Consider the following 20,072-nt stretch of genomic DNA (forward strand, 5'->3'; position numbering starts at 1 on the left):
TTTACTCAAGTAGTGGAAGACCATACCAAATTTGTGAGAAATGCATCATTTGCCATCTTGATAAGAAGTGTTATTATGGCTATTGCTGGGATAATAGAGGAAATTTTTTTACTTTGAGGAAAATGTTAAATGTAAATTATTAATATCTTCAAAAGAAAATAGTAGGTGGGGAAGGATACCAAATTTTTATTTTTTGGGGGGAAGGATACCAAATTGGCCGAAAAAGAAGCATCATTCTCATATGTGTGAACAAGTTGGTCAAAGAGAATATGTCTTGGTCTTGTTATTTTCATAAATATTCATGACTTTCGGGACAGACTTTGGACTTGAATAGAGTTTGGTCTATTTTCTACGTGTGACTCGCTGTTTACTTTTTTTTTTGTTTTGTTTTGTCTTACACTAAAAAAAGATAAATACAATTAAATACAAATGCCCATAGATCATGAAATTCGGTCTCCTCTCTTCCTTATACCGTAATTTTACACAGCCATATGCTTGGGTATAATGCTCCATATCAATTCTCCACCAAGGGACTCTTTTCTATTAGAAGTTATCTCATGAAATAATTTCATGACTCATGAGACCACTCTCTCATAAAATGTGAGACTCACGTATGTGAGATCAATACATATTATAAAAAAGATATCTTAAAAGACCGTCTCATACTCTCATAAGATAACTTTATACTTTCAATAGTGATGCAGATGGATATCTTTCCACAGCCTTCACATGGTACATACCCTCCCTTACACGTGACTCACTCTCCCTAGGCTCCACCTAATCTCCATCACACCATCCTCTACAGTCTACCCAGCATGAAATATGTTGACTGCCTATTAAATATGTGGTTTGATTAATGACGTTTGACCCCCTATGTCTAAGGTTTTATAGTCATTACCTATTTTATTAAATTGAAAAAAAAAACCACAATAATAAATAAATACCTCATTTTTATTTATTCAAATGAATATTTACATTTGATAGAACATAAAAAAGAAAATACTTGATTTTATTCTTAGATACAATCTAAAAAAAATTAAATGACTTTGATATTATAGTTACATTCTAAATAGAAAAATGAAAATTATATGATAAAGTCAAGTTTAGAATCATTGATCTAAGACGCTAAATTATAGGGTGGGAAGGTATTAGACTCCCACCCTTCCAAACAAGTAAGTCTTATAGAATATGTTGGTCATGGTCATTTCATACAAGCATCATCCCAACGTGTTATGATCAATAAAACATATTGAAAATTAGGGGTTTTCAACCAAAAAAAAAAAATTATCGTTATTATATTAGGCACCCAAATTTATAACTAGCATGTTCATCAAATACCAACATGTTTTCATACATATTAATTAACCAAAGATTTGGATCTATACTACTCGGTTCAAGGTTTATACATGCACGCATGGTTGGCTTGGTGAAACAGAGTCAATGGTGGGGCTTCTAGTTATATAGACAATAGTTCTCTATAGTTTGTATTGCATACAAAATATACGTAACGGGAAATTAACGGATCTACTTCATTCGTAATTGTTAACATGTTTTATGTAAATTTCAGAATTCAAAAACAAGAGAGCGTACCTTTGTGTGGTGAAATTCAAAACCAAAGATTAGAAGTACTTAGAAATACTTTTAACCTTCACTCCAATTCCATTTAAGCCCAAGAAATGTGGTCTCTCAATCAGTTTACACGGATGTATTCAAAGGAGAATAAGAAAGTGACTTATACTTACATATACACAATTTCATTCCTTATAAAACCCTTATGAAATTCTGTATGTTTCTCTCCTTATATATAACTGATTATTTAATTGGGTTAGTTTTTGGGCCATTTCAATTGGGTTTTAGTATGTGGCTTGGAGTAGGACCAAAAGGAAACAAATAAGACTTTAGCTCCAATGGACCTTGAGTTTTTCTGTCAACTTTTGACAAGTCCAAAGTTACCGTTAATTATATTTAATACCACTATATAAATACAATTGCACTTTAGGCCTTATTAATAAATTATATCCCAAGTCTTTATTATACATGCAACCCCTTCATTCAAATATTCATAGCAATTCAAAGTCATGAATGTTAACTACCATTTTGAAGATTACTACATCTTAATCCTTGAGTACCTGGTTTAATCCTTTAAGTTATTCATTATATATTTATGAAATCCAATTTCATAAATATATACTTTAGTTACTTCTTATTAAAGTGGTTAGACCTAACACTTTGAATAACCAAACTCATTAAACTCCGTTAAGAGATTATGAATTCTATCTTAAGAATATATGTTCCATCAATATTAAATGCAGCTACCCAACATACTGAGATTTTGATCATGACTTTAGATCTCACTTCTGATATATCAAAGCAACCTACACTTCATGACCATGTTCATTATTCTCTCAGGATTAAGAGTTGATGTAAATAGAAGTTGTGAAATTTATTATTCATTTGACAGTCGTTAGATGAATAATAAATCTCACAGTAATTTAGTTCAATATAGCTTAACTCTTAAAACATATCAACAAATCAACTAAAAGTTTGTACTTCCATAATCAAGATAAGTCATCTTAGTTGATATGTTATAGTCTTTGCAGATGAAATGTCCAATTTCATTATTGACTACGAACTAAAATTCTGATTTTATAAAGAACTTGTGATATATATCTTTTGTGACTAAATCACATACTATTCATCTCATGTACTATATGATAATGTCCCAATATTCATGTTACCATTATTTTAGATAATAATAAAACAACTTTATTAATCACAACATTAAGTCATACATAATGTTATACATAGCATCATACAATAAGATTTAAATGGTACATATCCTAACACCTTGAACATCACCTCAAAATTACTTTTGTCTTTTGTCTTTCAGTGTTTAAACAACAATAACACTTTTGACACATATTTTTATAACACTTAAATACACATTTCCACAACACTGAAACTAAACAACGATACTAGAAATCTTCAACAAAACGGAACCTGAATCTTAGTCTTAGGCAGCACCTCCTCTCTTCAAGGTTCCTTGGGTAATCAGGAATCTGTGTAGCACCTCCTTCTTTCAACCTTAGAAAATTTGTTTAGCTCCTCCTTCCTTTAATGGTTTTGTTGAAACCTCCATTGCATCTTTGAAGATTTTAGTAGAGTTCAGATAATTTTGACTATAGAAAGTGATTGGGCTTTTCCTTGAGTCAAATTAATGCTAAGGACGTCATAAATTCGAGGCTTTTGAGGGATAGAGTGTCGTGGTTGACGAAAAGGATTAGAAATCGCCCAATGCCTCCTTACCAAAATCTTTTTTGAAGAGCGAATTGTGCTTTTAAAATCGAAATCTCTCATTTATTTATAGAAGATAATATTACGATCCAAGTCTCATACAACTTAAATGCAAACTTTCAGAATTATTTAGCATGCAAAGATTCATAATTACTTTTAGTTTTGATCCAATTAGGCTATGCCAAGTAATTAATTAAATCAATTCTTGAAAAACTCAATCATCATAATCCAAAAATGCATATCAACTGTGAAAGATTTGATTTGGTTACGACTTCTAATTTGTTGATTTGATTTAAGTATACGAAATATCATTTAGATCATTAAAACTTCTAAATTTATTTTCAATGTAATACTGCAAAATCCAACAATTAAATTTATGATATATATGTCCTTACGTCGTCAAGGTTGTTTTCTATTACTCATAAAATAAATTAATAAAGCTATTTTATATTACTTTCATTTGATTATTGATTGGATGATTTCAATATTTTTTATGCGGTGAAATGCAGAGGTCGGGTTTTGGTGCAATGACAAGTGCCATATACTAAACGCAATATGTTGCGAGTTTGGGTTCAGGAATCAAGCTCTCCAAAAATTAGGGATAAGACTGCCTTTCATAACAACTTGCAAATCTTGTAAAAGTTGCATTGAGACGATTTTTTATTTTTCAATTATGGTAAAGAGCCATGAGCTTTTGTTAGTTGCTATCGTTATGGACTTAATATTTTGCTCTTCAGTGCTAAATATTTGCAACAGCTTAGTGTGTATTTGTTATTCGTTCAATTTTTTGAAAGAAATTGATATGAATTGTTGATGATCTTACATTTCCACCCCCACTAATTCAATGGTCAATGTCTATTCTCATTTCTTATCAAAAAAAAAAAAAAAAGTCTATTCTCATTTTGCTTTAGTTTTAATTGAATAGTAGAGATTAGCTTCTACAATATTTAAAATAATTAAACATATTTCTTCTTAAGTCATTACCTTGTATTAAATGTAAAATATAGATATCTTGAAAAGAAAGTAGCGGGAAAGGACGCCAAATTGGCCAAAGAAAGCATCATTCTCGTAGGTGAGGACAAAACAAGTAGGTCAAAGAGACCATTGCTTGCACGACTTTAGGATAGACTTTGGACTTCAATAGAGTTTAGTCTTCTTCTTCTTCTTCTTCTTTTTTTGTTTTGTTTTTTTTTTGTTTTGTTTTTGTTTTTGTTTGTTATTTTTTGTTTTTGTTTTTTCTAAGTAAGTCTTTTTTTTATGTATTAACTCTTACCCAAAAAAAAAAACAAAAATAAACACAAACACCCAAATATCATGAAATTAGCCTCTTTGGAAACATTTAGTAGAAATCCGTAAATATGAGAGTTCCAAGTTCTAATCATTATGTTATCGACTCATAATTTTTACATAATATATTGTGGAAGATTATTGAATAATGCAAGGACACTAAATTACACACTTAAATTTATAACATGCTTTAGTAATGTTGTGATTAATGCACATAATTTTTTATTATTATTTTTTTTTTCAGCAAATTGATGTCTAAACATGTTGGGAAATTGGGTGGGAGTTTAGATGTGAGTTTAGTTTGGGCAAAAAACCTAACACCATTTCCTTTTCGAATTATTTTAAGAGCATAACCAATTTCACACTTATTTTCACACTCATTATATGTGATAGACTGTAGGTTCCGATTAGCGTAAAGTCGCTGATAATTGAATAAGAGATTTAGTATTCAATTCCTTTTTATACAAAAAATCAATTGATATTAGATATATTACTCGTCATTTTACATTGACTCGTCACTTATTTTTCATTACTCATTGTCAACCACATGGGATAGTCATGAAAACTGAAAATGGTTGTTGATTAGTCATACTTCTAGAATTTTTCTTCCCTTGTTTTTTGTTATCATGAAATTGGGCCCCTCGCAACCACAAATTCCATCTCAATTTCTCCACCACAGGATCTCCTATCAAAGGTGATGATGCACACAATTAAACATCATATTCCACACCCCACACATGAAACGTACCCCCTCCTCCTTCTCCTCCTCCTCTACACGTGACCCCACCCCTCCCCCTCCATAGGACCCCACACCTAAAATTTCCACACTTCTATCCAACGGCTGAGATCGCCTCTCCAAAAAAGAGAGAGAGAAAAAAGAAAATAAAAAAATCAGTTTTGATTCCTTCACTCAGTCTCAGACCTTTTTTTTTTTTTTTTTTTTTCAGTATTATTCAGTATCTGAAAGTAAATAGAGAGTCTCTTCTAGGATACACAAAATAAACCTTTTCAATATATATATATATATGTACAAAACACGTGTTTTATGTTTACGATTTTAGGGTTTTATGACTTTTTATTTATTTAAGGTTGAGAGAAGTTGTTATTACTTATTTAGTAGAACGTGGAAATTTGTGTGTTTTTCAAAAAAAAAACTTCGAATTAAAAGAGGTTCTGTTTGGGAACCGAGAAAATTTTGAGAGAGAGAGAGAGAGAGTGAGTGAGTGATGCTTGTGGTTGTGGTTGAGGAATGGAGATGGTGAATCCGCAGCCACTGCAAGTGAGGCCATTGGAGGAGGAGGAGGAGGGGAGAGAGAACCGGCTTGTTCAGGTGCCGATAGAGATGGACGGAGACGAAGGTGGATCCGAATACGAGTACATGAATGGAAGAAGTGCTCAGCACGAGACTATGAATGGTGGAGTTGGAGGAGGAGGAGTAGAAGTGGAGGCTCGTGCCAGTGGCGCTTCTGCTTCTGCTTCTGCTTCGGCTTCTCGCACGAGCGAGCTCACCATCGCCTTCGAAGGCGAGGTCTACGTTTTCCCAGCGGTTACGCCTGATAAGGTTTGCGAGTACTATTTCTCTCTCTCTCCCTCTCTTTTTGGTTTTTGGGGGCTATATACTCTGTTTGGTTCCTGAGAAAATCCAATGGAAAAACAAAATCAAGTATTGAACGGCACTTTCTAGCTTTACTTTTTTTAGTAAATATATATATTTTTAGTAAATGTTTATTAGTTACTTTGATTCCTATTTGTTTGTTATAAGTTGTTTACTTATAGAAATGTATCGGTTTGTTTGTTAGGTGGGGCATTGCCTTTTGGGTATTTTGTATATATATGTTTGATGAATTACTATAAATATTGGCCAAAGTGCCCAAAGATTTTACTTCCAAATCGGTTTGAAGGAAAATTCCTCCAACTGTTACTTGGCGATTAATAAAGCATCTGCGTGTAATTATAGTCACATGACTTAATTTGTTTAAAATAATATACGTGGATGGCTTTATCGATCACCTTGTAATGGATTGGAGGAGATTCTTCCAAACTACTATGTGTAATTGACTATTATGTTGTTTTTTTTTTGTGTTTGTTTTTGTTTTTTTTATAAATGGTAGAACTTCATTGAATGAAAATAAATCAATTACAAAGAACTAAAGCACACGGGAAGTGTACTGAGGTAAACATGAAAATAAACAGACTAATATGCATGAAAAATACAACTATCGTGAAAACACCCGATGCCATTGTCCACCCAAGCAAAGTATGGAAAAAAGCTAGTTTCAGGTCTTGAATTAAACTTTTGGCTCCTTCAAAATACGAGCATTCTGCTTTCGCCAAATTCCATGTTTGAGATTCCTCTGCTGCGAATTAGAATATGAGATGTTAGATTTTGTAATAATCTCTTTTCATTGGGCTGGGTGCTAACTTGGTTTTTTTTTTTTTGTTAATTATTTTTTTTTGGGGTGTAAAGGTGACTAATTGACAATTATGTTATGATCTTTGGAGTGTTCCCATGCCTATTTTATAGTCAACTTGCATGAAATACTTTCTTTCATCAGGTCAATTGCAATGTTTAGTTGGGGTACTTGTGAATCAACACACCTTTGCACAATGACTTGAGTTTCTTTTTGGGTTAAGTGTTGCTTAATTGGCTGGAATGTGTGTATGCAGGTGCAGGCAGTGCTACTACTACTGGGGGGTTGTGACATACCCAATAGTGTCCCTAGCTCTCAGTTTCTGCTACAACAGAATAGCAAGGTATCCCTGTGAAAAACTGCTTTACTCTGATAAATTTCGTTAATGTTCCCTAATTCATTTTTATCGTTTTTTTCCCCAAATACACTCTAGGGTATAGGTGAGACCTCACGAGGTTCGAAACTTTCACGAAGAATTGCATCTCTTGTTAGGTTCCGCGAAAAGCGGAAAGAGAGATGTTTTGAAAAGAAAATCCGGTACACGTGTCGAAAAGAGGTTGCTCAAAGGTGAGTTGTAACATTTTTTTGGGAAACTTCTGTGATATGTTGGAAAACAAAACCTTTTCTTATAATTAATACATTATATTAGACAATGTTGCCAATGAGGTATTGCTCAAGTGGCACCTTCCTCCCCCCCTTTCTGCTTTGAATATATAGATACTTAACCTTCTTTCTCTCTCTGATGGGGAGACACACGCCTGAATTGGATGCAGCATGTATTTTATGTCTTCCATAACCTTTGATTTTCGCATTTAAAAGGAATATTGGTACATCTTTTGTGTAGAATTTGACACATAAAATATCCTTCAATCATTGAGACTGGTATTGTGCTAGAGTTTGGTAGTATATAAATTCAAATTGGTTTGTCTACTAGGATGCATCGTAAGAATGGGCAGTTTGCATCGTTGAAGAATTCATTTAAAGTAGCTGGTGAAAACTGGGATTCAAGTGATGGCACGCCTTGTCCTGCACCTATGTGAGTTTGAAGCTTAATGTTCATTTACCAGTTTAAACCTTAGAAAACAGATAAAATCAATTCTCTTTAATGATAGGATGGATTTCTGTGTATCATATTTCGTGTTTATATGTTTCTTCTACATTCTGTATAGTTTACGTAGATGCCAACATTGTGGGATTAGTGAAAAGTCTACTCCAGCGATGCGTAGGGGGCCAGCTGGTCCAAGATCCCTTTGCAATGCTTGTGGGCTGATGTGGGCAAACAAGGTAGGTGTTGTCTGTTAATATATTTTATGTAAGCCACTGAGCTCTAGTTCAAATGGCATTTCCTCCACTCATAAGAGCAAGGTGGAGGGTGAGGGCTTGGGTCCAAGACTCATTGGGTGTATGTGTAATTATCAACAAAAAAAAGAAGATTTTATATAAATTGTCATTCTTGCAATTATTTATATTCAAGTCTTCTTTATTCACAAAATGCATTATTTTGAGTTAATTATTCATGTAATTTATCAGTTTTTTGACATTCTATGGGGTAGGGACTCAAGACTATCATTAGATTTAGCAGAGATTTGTTTTGTGATGAAGTAAGCAATGGAATCATAAAATGTAGATGAGCATGGTAATGGAGATGACAGAACATGACAGAGGTATTAGATGGCCATTAGCAAAATATAAAAGAAATGTACTAGATGTCTTTGGACTATGAACTTAGCATCAATGTTAGGGTATAACAGTCAATATTTATGGAAATGAGCAAAATGAAAGCCAAGTATGAGTGTACTCAAGCTCAGCTGATGAATTTGGGTTTGATTGAGTTGGGCTAAAGCTCAAGTTGAGTCTGGAGATTTATGTTACATATAGATGATTTATTGAACTTGTGAGCAGTTCAAGTTTGGATCATGGGTTATCCCAACACCTTTTATTTGGAAGAATTCAATTAAATGTTGTTCTTGACTTCTTGAATACATGTCAAAAGAGTCCAATCAATTTAGTATGAATTTACTTGATGTCTCATCTGATGACTTCATGAGAAAGATGTGGTCAGAAATAATACCAATAATTGTAGTGTGCAAAAGTGCTTTCGGGATTGTTGTGACCACATTTTTTGAGCTACTAAAAGAAAACCTGCTGGAACTAAAAGCATGTTCTTGAACTGTTCTTAAGCCTTCTTGGGCTATTTTTTATTTATCTTTTCACTGAAGTGGCTTCAGTACAAACTCTTTGTTTGGTTTTTTTATTAAATAAACAAATCTTGAACGGTTAAATTAGGATGCACACAACATTGAAACTAGGTTTAGTATTGTGATGGGAAGGTAACTGGAAACCCCCTTTGAAGACTTATAAGAGGTGAGCAAAAGCTGGTTTTGTGCTGGAGCAACAATTTGGGATATTTTGGATGATGGAGAGATCTTTTGGGACCTTGGTTAGTTAATCTCAGTTGAATTGAGTCCTACTTATTGTTTACTTTCTGTTGAATCACTTTAAGTTTTACTAGAATAAGGACAATCTAGTAAATTGCAGATTTTTTGAAATGGGTTGTCCTTAGCTGTGCTGAAGGCTCATGAATCTTATTTTGCAATTTGAGTCCTTTTCTTACTTGATTTAGAAGTTCTTAAGTACTTTCTCTGTGTTATTTGTAATCTTATTCTTTCTTTTTTGATAATTCAATGGTTACAAGTGAGGAAGGGGAAATTCAAACCCTATTTCTCCTTGTTAAGGAGACCAGTCAATACCAATGAGCTACTAGTTTCTTGGCTAATATTAGTAGTCTTTCTAGGAATAGATTATTTGGGAGTCCTAGTTCTTTTAGGAAAGGATATAGGAATAGCCTATAGGCTTGATTGTAGTCAATAACATTCATAGATAGATTGAGGGTGTGATTGCAGCAAATTGTGTTCTCAATTTGGAAAATAATCCCTTCCCTTGTGTTCTCAATTTAAAATTTTAGAGGAATAAATGGGAGATGCACTCTCACCCTTGATGTTGAGTACAAGAAATCTTTCTTGACTTGCAATTTAGGAAGACCATCTAGCGCTGCAATTTCTAATTTCTTTTGTATCCTCCTGGGATAGGATTGGAAGAATCTACTTATTAATGAATTTGTGAGAACATGAATGAGTTGATTTAAGGGTTTTCAAATGGGAAATAGAATTTTATTGGGGAAGACCTGAATGCTCATGGTGAAATACTTTTTTTTTTTGATAAGTAAGTAGAGAATATTAAAAAAAAAAAAAAAAAAAAAAAAAAAAGGCTGAGTATGGAGAAGTTTGGGGAGGGTGGATAACAGAGCAGCCTTGGGGTCAGAAGAGTACCAGTGGGGGATGGAAGCCATTCTTCAGATTCTCATGGTTCAAGGTATGAGCCAGCGATCAGTTGTCAAATATTATTGAAAGTTGTGGTCATAGAATAACTGATTCCTTCTTAACAATAATTCCACTGGTAAGACTGGGATGATCTCTCACCTTCCATCTAGCTCTTAGTTTTCTTGAGGCCCGGCTACCTCGAATTAGCCAGAAATACTGTTTTAGTTTTTTATGTATTAGGATTAGTATGGGGGGATTCCGTAGTTTCTTTATTGAATCTAAGTTGTTTCAGTTCGTGGTTGAGGAAGGAGGGAATGTTTTCTCCCTTAAGATCTTTGAACGGGGCAAATACCATATGCAATCGGTGTTCATGGGCAAGGGTGCAGCGCTTTGGACTTTGCGGAATCTGGAACACATTGTGATTGGGGCTAGCTCTAAGCAATTCTTCACTCTTAGGGAAGGTGCTACTGCGTACACTTTGCAACGGGGGTCCAATTCTTTTGGGCAGTTTGTATCGATGAGAGCTTAAGGTTGGTGGGCAGGCGAAATATCATTATTCCAGTTGGTAAATTACAACAAGGATGGAGAACTTTTGGGATTGAATTACGAAGGATGTTGGAACTCGCTCAATATGCGTTGGGTGGGTTGAAGTTTGTACCGTATAGATTTAAGCGAGAGCCTAATACATCATCCTACCGATGTCATTTGTGGATGTTGTTAGAGATCCGGCGCAGGCAAGGTTGAAATATGATCAGCAGCCCCTTAACAAAGATAAGATTAAGGCTGGCTTCGTGATGCATAATGAGGAGTTTCCAGGTGACAAATCTCACAATCAGGTTGTAGTTTCTGAAACTCAGGTTGGTAGTTTTCATCAGAGTGTGCCGTGGGTGGTGGCGAGGGTGGAGTAGGTGATATTAATGGCAAGAATAATAGTGAGGAGAAAATCCCTAAGGAATTAATTGCAAGAATCCTTTGAAGATTAGTTTGAATTCAAAAATGGTTGAGTTTGGAAAGTTGCGTGATTTTAGGAAGGGACGTTGGCGGGGAGAGGGTCGACGGTGAGTGTGAATGAATATGGGAAGAGGCGGGTATCTTGGGATGCTTGTTAAGGGTGGTCAACAACCTGGGAAATGGGTACCAAGGAAGGTGATACTAATAACGTAGTGGGTTTGAGCCCATCCAAGAGGAATGCCTCGGCCTTGTGTCCGGGTAACAAAGACAATAGTTTGGGCCTTGGGTCCAGATAAGCCCAGTCTGCCCTCTTTAGATCGGAGAAAGTTCTCTTAGTGGCCCACGGGCCTCTGGAGTCCTCTGATCGAATGGGTTTACAACAAGCTCGGTGAAGTACTGAGATCATTGTCCCGAAGGAGGTTAGGTGCTCAAGTGGCCAAACCCATCGCATCGGAGCCTCCCGCAACGTCGTCGAAGGTCTGGGTGCTCACACCCAAGATATCGGAGCAAGTTGTGATGACGCCGAAGGCTCCGATGGCTCTAACCACCACCTCGGAGCAACCTAAGATGTCGTCGATCTACCGATTGATGTAGCGGTGACGGAGTTTGAACATGCCGTTGCTCGCCTTAGTTCGAAGCGACTAGCGCCGCCTCCCACATGAGCCAACGAGGTCCGGCGGCCGGTGGCCCAAGTCTCCCACGAAGCAGGTGTCGATGACGAGCGTAGTGTGAGTCGAGATTGGTGCCCAAGGTGTCATCCGGTCATGATATCGGATCGAGGTAATGAATACGGAAGATCCGATAGTGTCCCGTAGCTTGGTGTCTTTGTCTTCTTCAGTGGCATCAGAGGAAGGGGATGAGGATTTCATGGGTTTTGAAGGTTCGGTTTTTTCTGACCTTGTGGGAGTTCCATTACCTGGCCCATCTATTACGGACTTGATTGGAGACTTGGATAAGTCTTGGGGTAACTCCAAAGATTGGATATTACAAATGCGTGATGGTCGGCAATTAGTGCTCCCACGCTCACTATACCGTTCTCCGAGTGTATGTCGGTTTGCTCAAGTTTAGAGGGAGAGGGTGTACCAAGTAATGTTTCTTGTACAAATGAAGGGAAGAGGGTTAATTGGGCAGATGAGAGAGGGGTTAGTGGATTCCTTGACCGTGGTTCCGGGTCGTGAGTTGAGCGGGGAGTCTCGATGTAAGGTTGAGGTCTTGTGAGGGAGGTGCTGAGCCTTTAGTTGTGGTTCCTTTGGCTACTGAAGGGCCGTTGGAGTTGGAGTTTAGTCCTTTGAAGGAGATTGGGTGTAAGGAGTGTGTGGATAATTGTCATCTATTGCAATGGGTAACCAATAGGATAAAGGCTTTCAAGAAATCTGTGGGAACTTCACTGGAAGGTTTTGAGGAGCAGATTACAGGTACGTTATTAGCCATAGAGGCCAGGAAAAGAAAGGCAGAAACTTGTGGTGGTGGTCGGAAGATGTTGGTTAAGTCTGAAATAAAGGTCAGTGGAGCTGAAGAATTTGCTGTCATCTTTAAATGTTGAGTCTGATACAAATAAAGTTAGGGGTGCAAGTTCTGAGCGGGCGGTTGTGTCTTATCAATGAAGGTGAAGATTATTTCTTGGAACGTTAGAGGGTTGAATGAGCAGGATAAAAGGCTCAGGGTTAGAAACTTGATTAGGAAATGGGGGCCAGATGTGGTTTGTCTTCAAGAAACCAAAATGGGGCTGATTAATAGAGCCGTGATTCGTAGCTTGTGGGGTGGACATCATGTTGATTGGTCTTATTTAGGTTCATGTGGTGCTTCTGGTGGTGTGTTAGTGATGTGGGACACTCGGGTAGTGAATAAAATGGAGGAAGCAGTGGGGAGATTTTCGGTTTCTTGTAAGTTTACAAGTGTGTCAGATCAGTTTGTATGGGCGTTTACGGGTGTTTATGGGCCTAATTTATACCGAGATAGGAGATTATTATGGGAGGAACTTTGTGGCTTGAATAGCTGGTGGAGCGTCCCATGGTGTGTGGGCGGGGACTTTAATGTGGTTAGATTCCCTTCTGAACGATTGGGGTCTACTTCTTTCACTACTGCTATGAGGGATTTTTCTAACTTCATCTCAGAACAGGGTCTTATTGATTTGCCACTACAAGGAGGTACCTTCACTTGGTCTAATTCTAGGGAAGCTCGCTTCGAAGGCTAGGTGACGTATTTTTGTTTTCTGCAGTTGGGAGGATAAATTTCCAACGAGTTTCTCAAAGGCGGCGTCTAAATTGTGCTCGAGATCATTTTCCAATTGTCCTCGAGGGTGGATCTTTTCGGAGAGGGAGTATGCCATTTAGATTTGAGAATATGTGGCTAAAGGATGAAGGTTTTGTGGATAGGGTACGGTCATGGTGGGATTCCTATCAGGTTCATGGTGCGCCGAGTTTTTATTTTGGCTAATAAATTAAAACTCCTTAAAAATGACTTGAAAAGATGGAATGTGGAGGGGTTTGGTCATGGATGTTCGGATTAGAAACTTGTGGAAGGAACTTAGTGTTCTAGAGAGTAGGGAGGAGAATCGGGGATTATCGGTCTAAGGAAAGGGTGGATATGGGAAGAAATCGTGAAGACTTAGAGAAAGCTACCCGTTGGAAGAAATTTGTTGGAGGCAGAAATCTAGAGTTCTTTGTGTTAGGGAAGGAGACAGGAATACTAAGTTCTTCCATCGTGTAGCTAATTCTCACAGGAGGGTTAATTCTATTGATAGGCTTATGGTGGATGGGGTGTTGTCTTCGGACCCTGCTGCTATAGCAAATTGTATCTCTCAATTCTATAGGCAGCTTTACTTTGAGGATGTGGCTCACAGACCGGTCTTAGATGATGTGGACTTTTCTAGCATCTCAGTGGAAGATGCGAGTTGGCTAGATAGGCCTTTTGAGGAAGATGAGGTGTTGGAGGTGATCCATGACTTTAATGGTGATAAGGCACCTGGTCCGGATGGCTTTTCCATGGCATTCTTTCAATCTTGTTGGGGTGTTTTGAAAACTGAAATTATGGCTGTATTCCACAATTTCCATACTCAGGCAGTGTTTGAGAAGAGTCTTAATGCTTCATTTTTAGCCCTTATTCCTAAGAAAGTGGATGCTGTGGAGGTAAAGGATTATCGGCCTATCAGTTTAGTTGGTGGGGTGTATAAGATTATTTCTAAGGTTTTGGCTAATAGGCTTCGTAGGGTGGCGCATGGAATTATTTCAGGTTCACAAAATGCTTTTGTGAAGGGCAGACAGATTTTGGATTCCGTCTTGATTGCTTCTGAATGTATTGATAGTAGATTGAAGTCAGGAGTTCCGGGTGTGCTTTGTAAGTTGGATGTGGAGAAGGCATATGATCATGTGAGTTGGGATTTTTTATTGTATATGCTACAGCGGTGTGATTTCTCAGAAAAATGGAGAAATTGGATAAGGTATTGCATTTCAACTGTAAAGTTCTCCATTTTAATCAATGATAGCCCAACTGATTTCTTTGGAAGTTCTAGGGGGCTTCGGCAAGGGGATCCTTTATCCCCATTGTTATTTGATATTGTGATGGAGGCATTAAGTCGTATGTTGGATGTGGCTGCCTCCACTGGGCAATTCTCAGGCTTTTCTGTGGGCAACGGCTGGTACCGTCGGTGATGGTGTCTCACCTTCTATTTGCGAGATGACACTTTGATTTTTTGTGATGCTTGAACCTTCTGAGATTGCTAATTTACGAGGGCGATTCTTGCTAGATTTGAGGAGGTGTCTGGGCTTCGTATTAACTTAGGGAAATCGAGCTTGGTACCTGTTGGTGGCGTATCCAATTTGGAGGATTTGGTTGGTTTGTTCTGGGGTGTGGGCAGTCTTCTCCCGCCCTTGAAATATTTGGGCCTTCCTTTAGGTGCAAAATTTAAGGATTTATCTGTTTGGAACCCGATTCTTGAGAGAATGGGAGAGGAGATTAGCGAGTTGGAAGAGAATGTATTTATCTAAAGGGGGTAAGGTGACACTCATTAAAAGCTCATTATCGTCTTTACCTACATACTTTCTTTCCTTACTTCCTTTACCGGGGAAGGTGGCCAAGCGTATGGAGAAATTACAGAGAGACTTTTTGTGGGATGGGATTGGTGGTGAACCTAAAATGCATTTAGTTAATTGGGCCAAGGTTTGTAGGCCTTTGCAGGATGGGGGGTTGGGTATAAGACAGTTGGGTAATTTTAATTCTGCCTTACTAGGTAAATGGTTGTGGAGGTATGGAACCGAGACTGATGCGTTATGGAGAAGGGTTATAGAGGCAAAATATGGGAATATTTGGGGTGGTTGGTGTTCGAAGAAAGTGACAAGTCCCTGTGGGGTAAGCTTGTGGAGATATATTAGAAGTGGCTGGTTGAACTTCTCTAAACTCCTGGTTTATGATGTGGGGGAAGGTACTAGAGTGAAATTTTGGAAGCATGTGTGGTGTGGGGATTGTACTCTCCAAGAGGCCTTTTCGGAGCTTTATTGTATTAGTAGGTCCAAGGACTCCTCAGTGGCTGATGTTATGGGGTGGTCTGCTGGGAGGTTTCACTGGAATGTGCTATTTCGTCGTCCTCCACAAGATTGGGAAGAAGAAGCTTTTGATCGGTTTATGAGGCTACTCTACTCGTCAGTGAGAGGGTTTGGACCAGATAAGGTTTGTTGGAAGTCTGCAACGAATACAGGATTTGAGGTTAGAGATTATTACAGTTCCTTCTATCCTCATATTCCTGTCTCCTTTCCATGGAAAATGATATGGCAATCGAAGGCTCCTCCAAGGGTAGCCTTCTTTTCTTGGTCTGCTTCCTTAGGTAAGATCTTAACAACAGACAACCTTCGTAAAAGACGAGTGATTGTGCTTGACTGGTGCTTTATGTGTAAGAGGTGTGGGGAGTCGGTGGATCATCTTCTACTTCATTGCACCATAGCTTGGGAGCTGTGGTCTTTGGTTTTCTGCTTGTTTGGTATTCAGTGGGCTATGCCTCGTACTGTTCTTGAGGTGTTTGAGGCTTGGCAAGTAAAGTTTGCGAGACATCGTCACATTGATATTTGGAAGTTGGTACCTCACTGCTTGATTTGGTGCATTTGGCGAGAGAGGAATGCTAGAAGTTTTGAGGGTTGCGAACGCTCTTTGTTGGAGATTAAGTCTTATTTCTTACACACTCTCTTCGAATGGAGTGTGGTTTTTTCTCATTTTTCCTTTTCTTCCTTCTCTATTTTTCTTGACCGTTGTTCTCTTGTTTCATGATTTCTGTATCTTTAGTACATCTCCTATGTACTCGGTTTGGCAATTCCTTTATTATTATTAATAATACTCTTACGTTATTTATCAAAAAAAAAAAATTAATAAAATAAAAGCAAGAGAAACACAAAGAGTTCATGGTAGTGAACAAAGGAAAAAGAACAAAAAGACAAAAGCAGCCCCTAATTTATTCTAAGAGATGTAAGAAAATTCATAAGGGTAGAACAATCCGAGAAACCCCAACAACGAGACCAATCAAAGAGGGTCCGCTGGCACAACTGTAATAACTGAACCACAGTTTTCCCCTCATTCTCAAAAGACCGCCGATTCCGTTTAGTCCAAATAATCCACATTAAGCAGTCTGGAACCAAATCCCAAATATCAGAGCTATGCTTTCCAAGCCAATGATACCAACAAAATAATAGCTCTACAACTGAACCTGGCATGACCCAATCGATCCCAAACAACTGAAGCATATACATCCACAAAGAATGTGCTATCGGACAAGAAAGTAACAGGTGATCCACAGATTCCGCATTGCAATAGCACAAACAACAACGATTTGCCAAAGGGCGATCACGAAGCATAAGATTATCCAAAGTTAGGATCTGACCATGGGCTGCTGTCCACATAAAAAAAGCCACCCTCTTAGGAACCTTAACTTTCCAAATTCCTTTCCAAGGGAAAGTGGAAGGAGTTGCATTTCGAATCTTATGATAAAAGGACCGAGTATTAAACTTCCCACTGTCATTCAGATCCCAACAAAGCCTGTCACACCCTCCACCCCTAGGAATACGGGATTGGATGAAATAAAGAAGGGAGTAGGAAGCCGCCATTTCCCAATCATTGAATTCCCTATGAAATCTTAAACTCCACACTCTGTCATTATCACCCACGGGAGGGCTTAACACATCAGAAATACAAGCCTCCTTATTAGCAGAACACAAAAATAACTGAGGATAAAGAATTTTAAGAGGAACATCCTCAATCCACTTATCATGCCAAAAAAGGATGTGAGAACCATCCCCCACCACAAAGGAGAAATGCTTAGCGAAAGTGTCCCACCTTTCACTAATACTCCGCCATAACCCACAACCATGAGCCCTACTGCAAGCTCGAGTGCACCAACCCCCTTGTCCCTCCCCATATTTCATGGCAATGACCCTACGCCACAGATGCGAGGTTTCATGGCCAAACCTCCAAAGCCATTTCCCTAATAGGGCTTGATTAAAAGGAGCCAACTTCTGAACTCCTAAACCACCTAACTCACGCGGTAAACAAACCTTATCCCAGGCCACCAAAGGATATTTGAAACACTCGACTGACGAACCCCACAAAAAGTTCCTTTAAATGCGTTCCAATCTAGTTGCCACGGCTTTAGGGATAGTAAAAAGGGAAATGTAATAAGTTGGGAGGCTTGAAAGAGTACTCTTCAACAAGGTAAGTCTACCACCCTTTGACAAGTAAAGCCGCTTCCAGCCTGAAAGCTTCTTTTCCATCCTCTCAAGGATCGGATTCCAAATAGAGGCTGTTTTGTACAAAGTTCCCAATGGCATACCCAAGTAAATCATAGGCAAACTGCCCACCCTGCACTGAAGGATATTAGCCAAAGTCTGAATATTACGCACCTCCCAATAGGGACCATTTCACTTTTCCCCACATTCACCTTTAAGCCAGTAAAAGCTTGAAAACAAGACAAAACCAGCCTAATAGAAAGAATCTGCTCTCTAGAAGCATCACAGAAAAGAATGGTATCATCCGCAAATAAAAGGTGAGAAACACGAATACCAGTAGAATTAATAGGCCCCACATGAAAACCCTTAATGAAACTACCTTCCTCTGTTTTCTTCAAGATACGACTTAGGGTGAGTTTGGTTCAGCTTTTTGTAAAAGTGTATAATGAAAAAGTGGAGTTTTCAAAAAGTGCATAATAAAAAAGTGCATTTTCAAAAAGCTGAGTGTTTGGGAAAAGCTGTTAAAAAGTGCTTTTTGAAAAAACTGAGTGTTTGGCTAGCACTTATAAAAGTGGCAGTTTGAGGAATAAATTACCAAAAAGGACAATGTATATATAAGGGAGTTTATTTCATACTTAAATCAATATTGTGAAATTATTTTTTCTCACCAATATTAGCTAATAATAACCTGCCACTTAAGATTTATTATGAAAGTATTGTGAAAATATTATGATAATTGATACTGATTTTAATTTGAATGTATTATTACAATTATTTTTTTTTTCTCTTTCTAAAAAAATTATTTTTTTCTCACAAATATTAGCTAATAATAACTTATCACTTAAGATTTATTGTGAAAGTATTGTGAAAATATTGTGATAAAAAATTGATATTGATTTTAATTTGAGCATACTATTAAAATTATTTTTTTCTCACCAATATTAGCTAATAATAACTTACCACTTAAGATTTATTGTGAAAATATTGTGATAAAAATTGATACTAATTTTAATTTGAACGTACTATTAAAATTATTTTTTTTTCTTTCTTAAAAAATTATTTTTTTCTCTCCAATATTAAAATTTATTGTGAAAAATTGTGAAAATATTGTGATAGCATTTTCTTCTTTCTTCTTTTTTTTCATTTTTCTTTCCCTCTTTTTTTCTCCTCCACACACGTACTGCACCACATCTTTTTTCCTTTTTTTTTTTCTTTTCTTTTCCCACTCTTTTTTTCTCCTCCACCCACGTATTACACTTTTCCTTCTTTCCTCTCTTCTTCCTAGCCATTTCCTCTAGCCACTTCGTCCATACTCAAGAACATTCCACAGAGCTCTCGTCTTCCTTTTTTTTTTTTTTTCCTCTGCAAGAACTTATCTGTCCACAGAGCTACCGCAAGAAACCCTTGTGTGGGATGGCCAATTACTCATCTGTCGTCAAGAAATCATCCGTCCACAGAACTCCATTTGAAAGATTTTGGTATATTTTGATGTTTTTTTGTTTTGCATTTTGAGGAATCCTAATTTGCAAGGGATTGATTTTATTTTATTTTAATTTTTTCCTTAGCTGATTTGGGAATTTGTTATAAATTTTTGTGTATTTGGATTTGGATAGTTGTTATTATTATTATTTTTTCCTTAGCTGATTTGGGAATTTGTTATAAATTTTTTTGTGTTTGGATTTGAAAATTTGTTATTATTAATTTTTTCCTTAGCTGAGAGGCGTTAGTGATTTGGTAATTTTCGGTACCTCTGAGGATTATTCCTAGAAAAAAATTTCTCAGGTCAGGGCTTGCGTGTTAGCGTGTGAACTGATGATTTTTCATGGGTAATTTGGTAATTTTCGGAAGAGCCCAACGGATAGCTTCAGAACGCGCATGGACTTTTTGGTTATGGACCTCCAGAGCTCCATAATTGGCTTGCGCGTTTCTTCACAAATACAAAATGCAACTTTTTCCAAAAAGTTGCGTTTTGTGCTTAACCAAACGCACATAAAGGGCTGACTTTTTGAAAAAGTGGCTTTTTGGGCTCAAAACGTTGAAACAAACGGGCACTTAAAACTTCTATGATCAAAAGAAAGAGAAGGGGAGACAAAGGATCACCTAGT

At 37.3% G+C, this 20,072-nt stretch overlaps 1 protein-coding gene across 4 annotated transcripts in view; it reads left to right on the forward strand.

The window, feature by feature from the left end:
• Positions 1-5,493: 5,493 nt before the first annotated feature.
• LOC142643123 (GATA transcription factor 24-like) overlaps positions 5,494-20,072 on the forward strand; it is a 30,583-nt gene continuing 16,004 nt past the window's right edge. For 3 of the 4 annotated variants that reach the window (XM_075817663.1, XM_075817661.1, XM_075817660.1), the window contains exons 1-5: positions 5,511-6,142; positions 7,249-7,335; positions 7,426-7,559; positions 7,927-8,028; positions 8,162-8,276. In XM_075817663.1, the coding sequence (XP_075673778.1) occupies positions 5,831-6,142; positions 7,249-7,335; positions 7,426-7,559; positions 7,927-8,028; positions 8,162-8,276 (750 nt within the window). In that variant the 5' untranslated portion in view covers positions 5,511-5,830. Of the gene's footprint in view, positions 6,143-7,248; positions 7,336-7,425; positions 7,560-7,926; positions 8,029-8,161; positions 8,277-20,072 lie in introns of all 4 variants that reach the window. The other variant, XM_075817662.1, reaches the window with a different exon arrangement.

Source organism: Castanea sativa, chromosome 7 (assembly GCF_040712315.1).
Source record: "Castanea sativa cultivar Marrone di Chiusa Pesio chromosome 7, ASM4071231v1".
Lineage (NCBI taxonomy): Eukaryota > Viridiplantae > Streptophyta > Magnoliopsida > Fagales > Fagaceae > Castanea > Castanea sativa.